This window comes from Ictalurus furcatus, chromosome 5 (assembly GCF_023375685.1).
Source record: "Ictalurus furcatus strain D&B chromosome 5, Billie_1.0, whole genome shotgun sequence".
NCBI classification, from domain to species: domain Eukaryota; kingdom Metazoa; phylum Chordata; class Actinopteri; order Siluriformes; family Ictaluridae; genus Ictalurus; species Ictalurus furcatus.
Window position 1 is genome coordinate 5,600,479 of NC_071259.1, and position 14,843 is coordinate 5,615,321.

A 14,843-nucleotide genomic window follows, 5' to 3' on the forward strand; every position below is an offset into this window, starting at 1 on the left:
CGTGATGTGTGGAAACCGGTCACATTGAAGGAGGGGGAGCGTAAATAGAGAATTATGCTGTTAAGTTGCTATTTAACGATAAAACTAGTTCTTTTCCATACTCTCCATGTCGTGTTCTGGTGATTCACCGCATCCTGAAGGGACTGACTTGGTTAAGAATTTCATCTTTTCATTTCCCAATCGTGCCCAGTATCCAGATGTTTCTCTCTTCCTGACTTTAGGCTTTATCTTGCCCTAGTGTGTGTGTGTGTGTGTGTGTGTGTGTGTGTGTGTGTTTTAAATCATCCTGCCCAAAAGATGTCATCTATGTGCGATATTGTTTCTTTCCCTGATTAACGATTTTATCTTCAGGAACCAATACCTTAAGAAAAGACAGGAAAATTGGCATATCACCACTTCAGGTTTAAGGAGAGTAGGGGACGGTTTAACAATATTGTCAGTCGGGAACTGAGACGGAATAGTAACATGTGCAGTACACTTCTTTTTTTTTTTTTTTTTTTTTTTTTTTTTTTTTTTTTTTTTTTTTTTTTTTTTTTCCCCCCCATGTCTGAAATTCTCTCCGTTAATTTGCCTCTCATGTTTTTAGGTCAGAGTTCTCTTTCAGCCAACAAGTGAAAGTGCCGTTTTCGGACCAATTTCTCCGTGGCATCCCTAATAAATCTGATTTACCGATGTAGAGAACACGCTTGCGTGATGTTAGCCAAGTTGAACATTGATATGTTTTGTTTCACAGTGAATAAACTCCCAAAATTTATTTGCAGTGACAGAAAGCGAGCGCGCCTCACAAGTTCAGTAAAACGCATGCGAGATGCTTCCCAGGTGGTGTTAGTCACAGTAACGCTGTCGAGCTCAAACACCTGCGCAAATAATTTCAGATCGGTCGATTGGCTGATCTCCCATTCTATCGGGGAGAAAAAGACTGCTGTTTTGTTATATTTTTGCACGATTACTCACTGGAGTAGCGTACTCCACTGTTAAACCGAGGAGCTCTTCTGGAAAATGCGTAAAGGTCGGCAGGTCTGGTAATATAATATAATATAATATAATCAGAGTAAGCATTTTTTTTTTTAGCCACGTTGTCTGTCAAGCGATCGATCTGTAAAAATGACCACAATTCCCACCCTACTAGGAGTGTTTGCATATATGAGTGATGAGAATATGAATGATCGCTGTTCATGTCACATCTATGTTCAGACATTTGACTTGTGCTTTTGTCTTCTTTATTAATACTGTTCTGGTATTGCCTACAGTATATTTGTTTATTTTTCACCCAGTTTAGTCACCTCCCAACACCCTGTTTTTGTAGGCCTCTCCCCTATGGCATGCCTGTTCCACCTTCCAGGAAAGCCTGAACATGCTTTTGCAAAAAAGTTATGTGAGGCATCCCTGTGAACCAGCTTCATGGTGTTTGAATGAGAACACTAATCACTGCACATACAGAGTTTTTGTGCATAGGGACCCCTGCCCTACCGTTCCTCCGCCCAGGAACGAGAACAATCGGAGGACCTCCTGGTCTCTAGAGTTCTTTGACACTTTTATAGAGCCGTCCTTTACTTTGTTTGTTTTCCTTTTTTCCGCATTGAACTTGTATGTGAAGTACACACACTGGCCTTTCTCCTGGTATTCAAAACCGTATGCCCACGTCGACATTCCTTACGTATCTGTACAAAAGCACACGTCTATTGTGACTGCGAAAAGCTGAAGGGGGTGTATAAACACACCCGTGCACTCCCTGCAAGTGGATTTTTCCGTGCTGACCTCATGTCTCTGTCCAGTCCAGAAACAACACTGTGTGGACAGTTGCACTCCGGTGCAGTATGTGTGAGCCTCACTGGCCGGCTCTGTTGCTTTGCCAGTGCTACTTTCTCAAGTGCGTAACAGTATTAACAGTAACTTTCATGTCTTCCTGCTGATTGAAGATGAGAGAGGTGTGATGTACTTGAACAGTTCAACTGTCCTCTATCTTCACATGATTTTTAAGGTCAGCTCGGCCATTCAATCAGTTGTTCAATACCCACTTTTATCATACCGTAAGAACTTGGCAATTTTATCAAAAGTGGCACTAAAGCGTTCCTGGCTAAGCATTTATTCGAAAATATTTGTGTTCCTGATGAGAGAACTTTACGGAGGATTTCTTCGCTATGGGAAAGGGTTTTCTTTCTGAATTCGGCAGTCACTCCGACACATCAGGGCCCTCTACTCGTCTGATCCATTTGTTTATCCTCTGGTGCATGTTTTATCAAGCTAGTACGAGGCTGTTTGTTTAAATGTAAAAGCTGCAATTAATGCTAAAAATGCTTTCCGAATCACTCTAGGAGTTTAAAATGCTCTTTTTGTGAAAGCAACCCCCTGTTGTTTGAATGGCTTTAAAAGCCTTTAAAACTCTTTTAAAACGCTGCATGTTTTCCCACCGTGTGTCTTTAACCGTCGCTCCCCTAAAACGTTCCGCCTTGTTCGTGTGGCCTTTTATTTTGTCGAGACATCCGTCCTCAGCTACACGAGGCGTTTCCATCACCTCACATACCCACTGTGGAAAGTTAAGGGCCTTCAGCCAAGGTCTTTTTATGTGAGCACTCGTCAGTCAGGTCATTTCCAACAATACATGGTTAATTAAACAACAAAACGGCAAGCGCCAAAAACGACACCCGACGCCGTTACAGATTCTTGGCGCGCATGATGAATGCCATCGAATACGTCACATTGAAAGTGGTCTAATCTCACCTGTTTCAGCAGCTGGACTTTGTAAAGAGCACCGTCGATAATGGTGCAGATAAGCAGCGACCGGCCAGTCCGATCCGTGAAGTGAGTATTAATGGAGCCTGTCCACAGAGGCAGCTGGTTCTGAGCCTGCCGCTTTGATGTTTCAATGCAAAGCATGTGCTCCTTACTCTTGCGCTCATTCCTGCTCTATCTGTTTCAGGCTCTCGCGTCTTCTCAGATGCTCCCATGCTCGGTTCCCCCTCGCTGTTCATTTGTGAGACAGGTCTGAAATGCAGTGCGTTTGCATGCTTTGGGGTGACGGTATATGTGTACTTGCTGACTGTAAATGTGGTCTTCATTTCCCAGAGGAATTTTTCTAGTCATCGGTTATACATGCTCTGATTTTGACCGTTTTGTGAGTTATGTAATATACCATGTCTTTATGATTATCTCAAAAGCTAGTCCCAGTGTCTGCCCTGTGGTTGTGTTTGGGTACAAGCTTCTGAATCTTGAAGACTGTGATCAGCGTCATTTAAAAAAAAAAAAGAAAAAAAGAAAAAAAGAAAAAAGTTTTATTTAAAAACTATTAGTGGCAAATGAACGTGGTGAAGTCATTAGCAATCAGTGAAATGTCCTGTTCCAGCGAACGCAGCCGTGAGTCGTGGCGAAAAGTACCAGACGCGCGCTCAAGAATAACTGCGGCTCGACTGTCTAATGGCACAGAACACATTAGCTCATTAGCTCGCATCTCTGTTGTCACAGCTGGCTCTCAGTTTCAGATTTTCCCCAGACCTTTCGAAGATCGCTGATGTCATACAGCAGAGGGCCATGGTAATCCTAACACTGACCACCTCGGAGTCAGGTGAAAAGGGCAGCTCGAGTTTGAAGCCCTGCATTTATTAATTTATTTATTCCATAATGGTCCAATTTCACTGACTATTGGACCTGTCTAATCTGATCTTTTTATCATCACCGGACTATACGAGTAAAGCTGGGTTCACGCTGTATGATTTTCAGCCCAATTTTGCTGTCAGAAATCGCACATGGTAAAAGAATTCTTTGGTTGTAAGTTGAGATCGGAGGTTTCTAGAATGTATAACGCGGTAGTGCTCGGATAAACGCGGCCAAATAGGAGGACCTTTTATAAGATTGCACAAAACTCGTGCAGAATGAATACAGTAGTAAAAGAAACCATAGGCATAAGGACCGAGCACAAAATGTATTTGTATTACTTCAAGCTTACTTTGAAGAACGTTCGTCTGCGCGAGCCCATTTTCTGTCCAGTTGCGCTGATCGATGTAAGCAGAAGTCATTTTCACCGGCCTATCGTTAGTCTGTCTTCTAGACAGTCCATCTTCGTCATATATTCTGACACGGAGAACACATTATCACACAGTCCGTTATAGAATTTGGCAGGTATTGACTTTTAAAAGTCAAATCGATTAAACTTGGACGAAATATCCGATTTAAGCCGGAGAAATCTGAAATCGGCGTGGATTCACTGGGAATTGTCTGCTGTGAACGCGAATGTTCAGACTGATCCCTGAGACATTTATTTGACACAAATCTGTAGGTTATGGGTTTATTTTGTTGATTTTTGGCAGCGTGGTTTGTCTTGCATTGTTGACCTGACCCGTTCAAACTTTTTTGAGCGTTCCATGTGTGATTTCCAAGCACATGGTGAGCATTAGCTTGTTGTCCTGCGCTAAATCACGGAGCAGGTTTTAAGGCGGTGTGCTATTTGAGAAACATCTAAATTTATGGCTGCGCTACCTTCTGGTGCATCCCTGTTGCGCAGGAACTCTGGCCCTGACCCGTCATTACTGGTCATCCATCTGCTAAAGTTCAGAAGTCAAAGGTTAAAGGCTAATGAAGATAATGAGTGCAGTAATTATGTAAGGTTATGGAGTTATCTTGGAGGAATCATAACATGCATCGTTTAGTAATGGGCAAGAGTTGGACTGGTCAGTTCGAGTGCTTGCTCTTCAGAAATCCTTGTGCAAGTGGGTTTTTTCGCTCTTGGTTGCATTTTTATTGAACAGTATAGCTATACAAACCCACAACTGCACACCAAGCATGTCTTTTGTAGGCTTAAATACTAAAGCCTTTACCTGGTAGTGATGCAGTTTATCTTCAGCAAAGGCCAGTCAATGGGGTCAGGGGCCGTTTAACAAAAAGACAGGCTTGCTGTTAATTTTGTTAGCTGGATATGTCGGGTCATGTCTCACAGGTCTCATTAGTTTGCAGATTAGATAGTTGGAGTGATCAAGCACTGTCGACCACACAGGAAACCATCTGCAACACCGTGCAATTCGATCAGAATTCACTCTTCTGAGTAAACATGGCCGAAAAGGTTCTTCAGATCCAGAGAAGAACCCTTCCTAGGAGTCATAAAGAGCTGTTTAGGCCATGATTTAACAGTTTGATGTTTCCCCCCTCAAAGTTCAATTAAAATGTTTTTTGGTGGCTTTTTTTTTTTTTCTTTCTCCCCAGTTCTCTGTAGCACCTTTTGAAAACCCAAAACACTAATGGTTCCTCTATATCACATCACTCTAAAGAGCGCTTTTTCCTCACGTTTATTTTTACTATGTTGCATCCATTGTATGGATCCCTTGCTGGCTCCATGTTCTGGAACATTCTCAATTTCTCAGCTTCAACCAAGAAGTGTATCAATAGAAACCAAACCTTGCGTTGCACTGTGCTAATTTCTAAGTATGTTCTAATGTACAGAGATGATTTTTATTTATTTATTTATTTTAATCTCAACCCATCCATCCTTCCATTTCCTATCCCGCTTATCCTACACAGGGCTGCAGGTAGCGCGGCGCCTATCCCAGGGGGCTCGGGGCACAAGACAGGGGATACCTTGGACGGTGTGCCAACCCATCGCAGGGCAAAATCACACGCTATAGACCATTTGGAAATGCCAATCGGCCTACAGCACATGTCTTTGGACTCGGGGAGGAAACCGGAGTACTCCGCACATACACAGTGCGGGGGTGGGTTTCTAAACCCCAACCCTGGAGGCATGAGGCAAATGTGCTAACCACTAAGCCACCGTGCCTCCCTACCTCATGACCAAAAACATAATTTATAACCGTTAATGAGTCACATCTAGCTAAACAAAAATATAAGGAATTTGATTCTGAGGTTTCCACATCCACAGCTGCACCTCAAGCCACATCAGCCAGAGAATGACTGAAGGAGGAGGAGTTTGTGTTTGAAACTGAGGTGGTTTTAACTGTCAGGAGTATTGTATGGTTTGATTTAAGGTTCAAGGTTTGACTTTTTCAGAAGCGCTGCTGTAAAATGTCTCATTAAAAGTGGCATGATTTGGAGAGAGACCTCCATTCCTCAACCCCCATTACACTCTCTGGCAGCCTGAAATGCTCTCGATGAAGTGTATATATTTCAGAGGCACTTAAAATAGACGCCTAATGTTGGAAAAACTCTCAGGTTGAGTCCAAAATGTATTTTTCCATGATCACCTGGAAAATAGGTTGCAGCTACTGTTTCTCGAACTACTCTCGGTCTTCAGTTAAAATGTATTTTTCTGCCCGTTTTACTTGTTGTTCCTCTTCCTTGAGTAATATTCGGCTAGCTGTTGAAAATGCATGTTTCATGGGCTTTTATGTTGCTGTATCTCTGTAGCTGTATTTTTGCCGTATCACCCAAATCTACAGTAAACACGCTCAGCCTCTGAATGGCAAATGACCGAAAATCGCTCCAGGTCTGCTGGATGCTGAATCGTGCCCTTGTGTAGCATACTTTCCCTGTGAAATAAAAAAAAGGGCTTTTTGTGCTGTAGAAGCCCAGCGATTAATTTTAAGGCAAGTAAACATTTGTAGACACACACCTCAGTGTTGTGTTGATGGCTAAGAGAAGTCCGTGTTGTCTTTCAACATGTCTGAGTCAATTAACTTATTTTCAGTTCATCGACCTTTTCCACATGCTGTTAAATACAACTTTCTTTGTGGGTCATTTGCAGCCTGAGAGGTCAGACAGATAATTAACCGCTCTCGCGTTGCTTAAGAAAAGCATCATGGAAAGTCTCTGGAGCCTATTGTTTGGGCTTGTGGTCACTCAGTAGCTAGTTATGGAAAGATATGTTGGATGACACTGAACGTCAGTAATAGCGAGGCATTTTTAAGAATGTTCACATGTCCTTTCGAGCGCATAACTCCTCGTCATCTTTCTCTCTTACAGGCCAGCCCCTTCGAGTCCAGGTCAAACCAACGGGATCAGTTCCACAGAGCAACTGGTGGGCCGTTTCAAGGTCAGTGTCCAAGGACATCCACTGGCTGCTCTTTTGTGATTTGACAATCTTTTTTTTTTTTTTTTTTTTTTTTACAGTCAAAATAAACTCTAAATTTAGAAAACGAGCAAATGAAACGTTTTGAAGTCTTGCGTATCCAAGCCGCATTCCGTTTTATTGTAACGTCTGTCTCGGATCGCATCCTTGTGTAAAAGCTATTTAGGAATGGCTGGTTTGGCGATCAAGAGTCTAAAGTGCAGGGTTTAGACGGCCTGTCGTGTTATTTGTGGACGAGCGTAGACACGAGGCAGAAGAACCGAGGCCTAGGGTTTGTCCTGTAAACCCACACTGGCTGTGTACCTTAACAGAAAAATATTTTGCAATGCCATTCTTCTTTCTTTTCATTCATTAATATATAGGCAGTGTTTGTCCTAATAATAGTTGAATATCGAATACATCACGGAGTCTTTTCTGTCTTCAATATAGTCTTCTATTCATTCACTGACCTTATGAAAGAGCTGAGATAGATGCATCTTGGATTAAAAAAAAAAACAACTTTTTTGGCTGCCCCTCAAAGGTTTGTTTCAGGGGATATCATTATGAATTCTGATTAGATTTTTGCTGAACACAAGAAAAGGTCTGCTTCCCATTAAGGAAGGAAGACGGACCACTGCCTGCTGCGCTGTGACTTATAGACTGTCAGGATGAACTCTGATGAAACCTAGTAATATGAGATTAACCCTTTTTTTTTTTTTTGGGTTCCTCTGTGTATTGTCCAAGGAACCTGAGAACGAAAGAAAGCTGATAATATCATAAATCGTCAGCAGGTGTTCCTCTCTGTGTACCAGAACGAGGACAGCGAGCACCAAGGAAGGAAAGGAATGCACTATTAATACATTAGACCTATTCATGTTTTATGAGCGATAGCTCGCATTGTGTTGTAGTAAGGAGTAAACATTATACATCGAAGGCTGTACAAATCCAAACTCGAGCTGCATCAAGATCCACGCCGACTCGTTTAGTCTTGAATCGAATCATGAGGGGTTGTGAGATTCCTACACCTTAGCGGTGACGCAGTTCTCTATTCGTTTCTGTAGGAAACCCTGCATGTGAGGGATGAGAACCAGAACTACAGAGAGTACTCCATCTCCAGCCCCAAATCTTTCTCTCCAGGCCCATACTCTCCAGAGCCACCCTCCAGCCCTGAACGTAAGGGGGACAGGATCACGCCCACCACGAAGAGGTAGCAGCACGACACACTGCCGCTATTCATATAGCCGTACACTTACCTGAACGATTCAAATAAGAAGGATATTGTGCTCATGGGTATCAGGAAGCATGCTAACTATATACTCTTGTTGTGAATTTGTTTTTGCTTGAGCCACTGAATTTCCGAGCAACCAACTATACGGTTTCTGCTAATTTACTTCCCTGTCAGTATTAGCCATTTCTGAGTTTCTCTCCTTGTAAGATTAATATCCCAGGAATCTGGAACGCAGCCACACGTTCCTCGGTCAAATATGCTGCCGATACAGTATGTCTATGATTAATGCTTCATAACTGTAATTACCTAAATGAGTTGTGAGCTGTATAAACAGAACGTTTTGTTTCAGTAACAGAGCAGGCTTAGTTAGGAAGATGTGCTATTAGTCACATAGAGCCTGTTCTCTCAATTGGCGCACAATTTCCACCCCCCCCCCCAGTTAATTTTAGTCACTGTTGAGAAGAGATGACGTTAAGAGATTAAATATACTAAACGTGTTTATTCTAGCCATAGCGAAATGGAAATTGTACTTAAAGCAGTTATGCAGCTGTATGACTAAACCTAGACTGCTAGTTTTCAGGTCTAGTTTTCAGTTCAGTTAAAGTGTTCTTTAGAGTATCGTTTCTCCAAACCTTTTGCAGCCAGGGACTCTTTCAGCTGTAAAAATTAATTCCACGGACCCCTTGTTGAATGTAGAACATAATCCAGCTATTCAAATATTAAGATTTTTTTTTCTCAAATGCGCACAATAATATTTTGACTCTTTTATCAGAGCTTTTTATTCATGAGCTTGAACAAACTGACGGAGCACGTTATGTCCACATTGACATTTATTATTTATAGACCGACTTGTTTTTGAGCTACGGTTTTCCGTTCTGACCAAAACCTCAGTAATAAATACAATAATATTGATAATGTTGGGTTGTGATTACGACCAGTGCAACAACAAAAAAAACTAACATTGTGGACAACCTGGCAATATCCAGAAAGTGTATAAAGCGCTCGCTTCTGAAAGTCTTATTCTTGACTGTTATAATGGGCCGTTTGGGGCGGGGGGGCCCCCCCAAAATCACCCCTAATCCCCCACTGAGTAGACAGCATATGTCACGAAGAGGATGCCATTAGTGAATGAGAATCCAGCAGCGGAAGCAGTCGCGAAAACATGTTGCTGCACAGTCAGGTGCCCTCAGTGGGTACCAAATGATGGTGCACGGTTATTGACAATAATTGAGATAAATGAGATTGCATCTGGCACTAATCTGCGTGTGTTAGGCCTTGGATACTTAATGCCAAAAATAAAAGCCCCCTACTCACCATGCCCTCAGTTTTGAAAAGACCCCCAAACCACCACCACTACCATACACACAGTACTACTTTTGGTATCCTATAATGAATACTGTATCAGTTGAGCTTCAGAGGGACTTGGGCACATTCCACATGTCATTCCTTGAGAGTGAGAGAGGTTTGACGTGATTTACTGAGGGATTAGCGTAATAAGATCTGGATAATTCCGACGTAGTTCAGTTCCAGCAGCGGGTGCTCGAACAGTCTGGGCTGAAAATTGCAGCAAAGGCTGTGACGCCCATCAGCCACCTCGAATATTATCCCAACGTCTTTACCTCGACAATTTCACACCGATTCACACCTCCAGGTTTCACCGTCTATCATGTGACTAAAAATTTTTATATATATATATATATATATATATATATATATATATATATTTTATTTAAAAAAAAATTGTTTTTTTTTTTTGCCGGACAACAAATCCAGTACGTATGACTTGAGTGAAAAATCTTCTTAGACATGTAGCAGTTCTGCCTGACTGATCTTTCTTTTCCAGTCATGTCCTTTTTTTGTTCAGTTGTTGTCCTGAATATCAACCCAACATACTGTCACTTCAGCTCCAGTTTTCGTTAAAGGGGAATTATGTTAAACAGCAGGTTTTAAACTGTCATTCTTTTTCACTTTTAGCCCAGTGTTCCACTCCTGGACTCCTGAAGAGAAAATCACCAGTAACCGACTGTCCAGGCCACTTTCCCAGGTAGGACCCTTTAACACCACTACATCTACATGCCTGTGCTAGTGTGGACTAAAGCCAAGCCACTACACAGTTGGCCTTTTGCTTTTGCCAGAACATGTACAAACGATCCCTTTAAGACGAGTTCATGTGTTCATGACCGGGATGGACGAGTCACAAATCCACTAGCTAGCCACCAACTAGTACATATGCTGTAGTTTGAGCATCGAGGTGCGTCACACCGTATTTAAACAAACATACCAAATAAAAACTTAATAGCAAGTCGCGTTTTCTCGTTCTCGGCCTTCTGTACGAGGGAAGAAAGAAAGAAAGAAAAAAAAAACCGCTGAGGACCGCTAGACTACTGAGCCGAATTGTCCACCAGGTAGCTATGAATAATAAATGAACAGCCCAGACATGTAATCATTTTGTAACCCAGGCTACTGATTTGTCCACTCCTGCATGATCGTTATCTGCATGTGACCTCATGCGATTGAGTTTTTAAATAGCGTTCATAAATAATCTTGCTGCCTCATGAAAGCCAGGGCTTTGGAAAGTATGAATGTTGAGAGAATCTAAAGACAAACTTCATCCGTTTTATGATGTTACCCTGCTCGACGGGGTGGAACGTCTATAAACTTTAGGAGAGCTCATTTCATCAGACCGGCAAGCTGGAAATTGTTAGTTCAAAAGATCACCGTGAGGAAGAGGGCGATTAGACGAAGGGAAAGAATGAATTTGACCCGCTTAGCGGCTCCTCCAAAATGCATCATGGGGATTTAAATATTTAACCGTTAGTCGAGTAAGGCTAATGAGCTCCTTAGTACGTTACAAGCTAGAAGAGAGAAGGATAAATGTTCAGCGACGGACGACAGGGAGAGAATATTGTGCTCCTTCTGTTAAAACGGAGTGGATTATGTGGTGGGAAAATTCATCGAGATATGCGAGCTATGCCTCATCAGCCTGACTCCCACAGAAGTCTGCTCAAGACAGCTGACAGAACAGGAAAAAACAAGCAGAGCCCTTTGATGGCTGATAGCATTCCAGTCATGTTCTGAATGCTGTGGACGTTGGATAAACATACACTCTGTGACATGGCTTATTAAACTCGGTGACGTCTCGGTTCCCCTGGCAGAAACAGTAAGACCCTTACAATGTTGTCGGTTTTGAGTGGTCATGGGAGGATTCCAAATCAGTTCCCTTGCACTGGTCGTGGGGGGTGTGTGTGTGTGCGCGTGCAAGCTCTTCAGGATATAAACCTGTAATTAAACATGTGATGCTCAACTAGCAAACCTGAAGCCCAGTTTAGAAAGGGGTCGAATTAAATTTTCGAATGAAGAACGTCAGCCATCTTTCTTTCTGCAGCGCAATGTGTAAAGTTATGCAGATGCAGGTTCAAACGCTTCAGTTTATATTCGCATCAATCATCAAAATGGGGAAAACATGTGATATCCGTGACTGACTTTGATTCCGGCAGCGTTGTTGCTGCTGCTGCCAGATGGGCTGGTTTGAGAATTTCAGAAACTGCTGATTGCCCGGTATTTTCACACACGAGAGTCTCAACATCCAGCACGCAGCGACTCTGTGGTCAGAAAGAGAATGGCCTGACTGGTTCGAGCGTTACGATAACCACTCTTTACAGCTGTGGTGAGCAGAAAGGTATCGCACTGGGCACAGGCTCACCAAAACTGGACTTTAAAAAAATAAATAAATATTGCAAAGATCCCCGTTTTTGGTTGACAGGGGTGAAACCAGATGTGGTCTTCTAATCTTTAACCCTCTTACCCCGTATGGCCGAAAAACCGGCTTGCCCGTCTTTGATCTATTCCCGTAAGGACGATATACCGGCTTGGTCGTCTATGCCAAATCCCCGTAAGGCCGATATGGAGGATTTACAGTGTAAACGTTTTCCCCGTAAGGTCGGTGTACCGGCATTACTCTGCTATGATTCCTTACTTATTTAATTATTATTTTTTGACCCGGAAGGTTGATGACGTCACGACGTGATTACGTTATCAAGCCGGCATTACGATGAAGCTGATCCAAGCGTGAATATTGGTGTACTAGTAGAAGTGAACTAAAAATGCCAAAGTGAAAAGCTAATCGTGTTCCAGCTAAAGTCACACCTACAGTGAACACAGGTACATCTAAAACAGTGGGGGGGAAAAAAAGAAACAACATACAGTTACACAGGTGAGAGTGAGGATTCTAGATAGTGACAGCAGTGAAAGTTCAGGCGATGTTGAAACCGAAACTGATAGAGACGCAAACTCTCCTGATTCAGACCCTGATCCGTCTTCATCTTCAGCATCAACCGGTGCGACCGACACTGCAGGGGTCTGGAGTCATAACGCGACCATTTCTGTGCATTCGTGAAAACACAACCTGCTGGTCTGATTATCACCAGAAACTTGACTTTTGGCACTAAAATGCATTTATTTATTTATTATTTATAAAGGCACTGACCACGCTGATGCTCGTATGGTACTTCTAAATGAGTAGAAGGATTTTAGCGAGCGTTTTTTCGTAATTTCTGTAGTTAAGAATTGTGCTCGAAGTTTAGTAAAAACACTGAACTGCTTCATTTTCAAAGTAATATTACACACATACGTTATTATAAGTTGTTTCAAGGCCTAAAAATGTTCAAATTAAAATGTTGATTTTGGCCCAGGAACTCAGGGTTGGCGTGCTGTTTCTCTGGGGAATATAGGGTTATGGGACATAATACTGTGGGAACTTCGGGGTAAGAGGGTTAAGCCTATCTGCCTCAAAGTTACTCTCTCTCTCTGTCTCTCTCGTTGTTGTATCTTGTCCGCCGGGCATCTGTGAATAAATAGCTAATAACACAGACAAAAAAAAAAGAAAGAAAACTGTGTCCTGAGCACATGGGTTGCGGATTTGTCCACCCCTACAAATATCAGTGCAATGTTTCAAAAAGAGAATTAAAATTCCGGTTTAGTAAAACGTCCTCAGTTACACGAACGCTGAAACTTGTGGTGCAGCAGCGCTATAGGAATGTTTAGAAATGCTGTGGACCGTAACATTCATCTCGATGGCCATTAATCCAAACCCGGGTCCTGCAGTAAATCTGAGCTCGCACATCGACTAACCCCTGCTCGCTGTACAATTACCGCACAATTTACTGTCGGTCCGAACAAGGGTCAGCGGCCTGTTTAGTGTCCCTCCGTCCCTCCGTCAGCAACATTGCCGTCATTCCTGTCGCGCCTCTCGTTCCCACTTCTGAAAGGGGAATAACAATAATGTGTTTTTAGAAGGGGATTTGTAGCTTTGGTTGTTTTGATATAGAGAGAGTCGTTCTGAACTGCGTGAGCCGGATGCTGAAACTCGGAACACGCTGCCGAGGAAGGTGACTGATGTTTCTGTCATGAACGTGACCGTGTGTTCGGTCTTCATTATCAGAAGGAATGTGAAGATCTGTACGCCCTGTGGGTCAAGACGAGCTCGGAGCGCAGGGAAAGGCCGAAAGGGGACGAGGCGCGCTCTGCATGGTGCCAGAGAGGGGACAAACATTTCCCTCGCATACTTCTGAAGATCCGTTCGCCCATTCTCATCATTTTTTATCCTCGACTGGAATCTATCTTTCTGTTTTTCTGCCTTTCCTCCCATCTCTTCAGGGAGCACTTTGTATGCATACTTGGGCTTTCAGTTTGCCCCAGTACTATTTTTCTTTTCTTTCCTTTCCTTTTTTTTTGGGGTGGGGGGGGGGGTGTGTCCATAATTGTGTGAGGGGGGGGGGGGTGGAGGAAAGTGTGTGTGTGTGTGTGTGTGTGTGTGTGTGTGTGTTGTAAACTGTGTTCTCTGTAGATTTTGCCTTCATTTGAAATCCTGTTATAAATCTGTAAAATGTTCCCCCTCATCCATTTTCTTGATTTGTGGTTTGGCCGTACAGTTTGGGAGGGAAAGCACCGTGTATTCCTGCAGCTCAGAGGCACGAGATCCAGCCACCCACTTCCTAGAATTCACGAGGTGCTGTGCGGTTTCTGCTTGATGAAAAAGCGACATGATGTTTGGCGAGGCCTTCGGTGCTAGATCAGGTCCACCGTAGGGTCTCTCTCTCTCTCTCTCTCCCTCTCTCTCTCTCTCACATATACACACGCATGCACGCACACACGCATGGAGCCTGTGTTTCTCTCTATGTGTTCTCTGAATACTGCGAGACATTGTGTTCACATCGGTATCAGGTGATGGAGCGCATTTTAGACTTCTCCATTCACTTGGTCTTTAAGCAGAGACGTTGTGAGTAAAGCAGGGAAATGTCCATTTAAAAAGCGCAGGCTTTGCTGGCTGAGAGAGAGTCAGGCGGAGAGCGGGATAAAGAGGGTGTATCCATCAGTGCTGCCTCGCAGGGTGTAGTGTGTCCTGAGAAAAGTGGCACGTACAATGGAGGCTCTGATGCAAAGCACTCTGGGTGTGTGGTGTTGGCTTTCCCGTCCATCTGAAGCACAGGCTGCTCCTTGTGTACCACAGCCTGGTGGAGATGTGTGAAGCAGCAGGAGGAGGGGGGGAAGGGGGGGTCTATCCTTCCCTCTGTCTTCCTGTCTATCTCTCTCTAAATGTCTCTCCCTTCCCTGTCTCACTCAATC

The 14,843-nt window shown here is 43.2% G+C and overlaps 1 protein-coding gene across 2 annotated transcripts in view; it reads left to right on the top strand.

Annotated features, from left to right (window-relative positions):
• The window catches only part of pdlim2 (PDZ and LIM domain 2 (mystique)), a 64,384-nt gene that overhangs the window by 21,948 nt on the left and 27,593 nt on the right, over positions 1 to 14,843 (top strand). For both annotated transcript variants that reach the window (XM_053624413.1, XM_053624414.1), the window contains exons 4-6: positions 6,907 to 6,976; positions 8,053 to 8,198; positions 10,194 to 10,263. In XM_053624413.1, the coding sequence (XP_053480388.1) occupies positions 6,907 to 6,976; positions 8,053 to 8,198; positions 10,194 to 10,263 (286 nt within the window). The remainder of the gene's footprint in view (positions 1 to 6,906; positions 6,977 to 8,052; positions 8,199 to 10,193; positions 10,264 to 14,843) is intronic.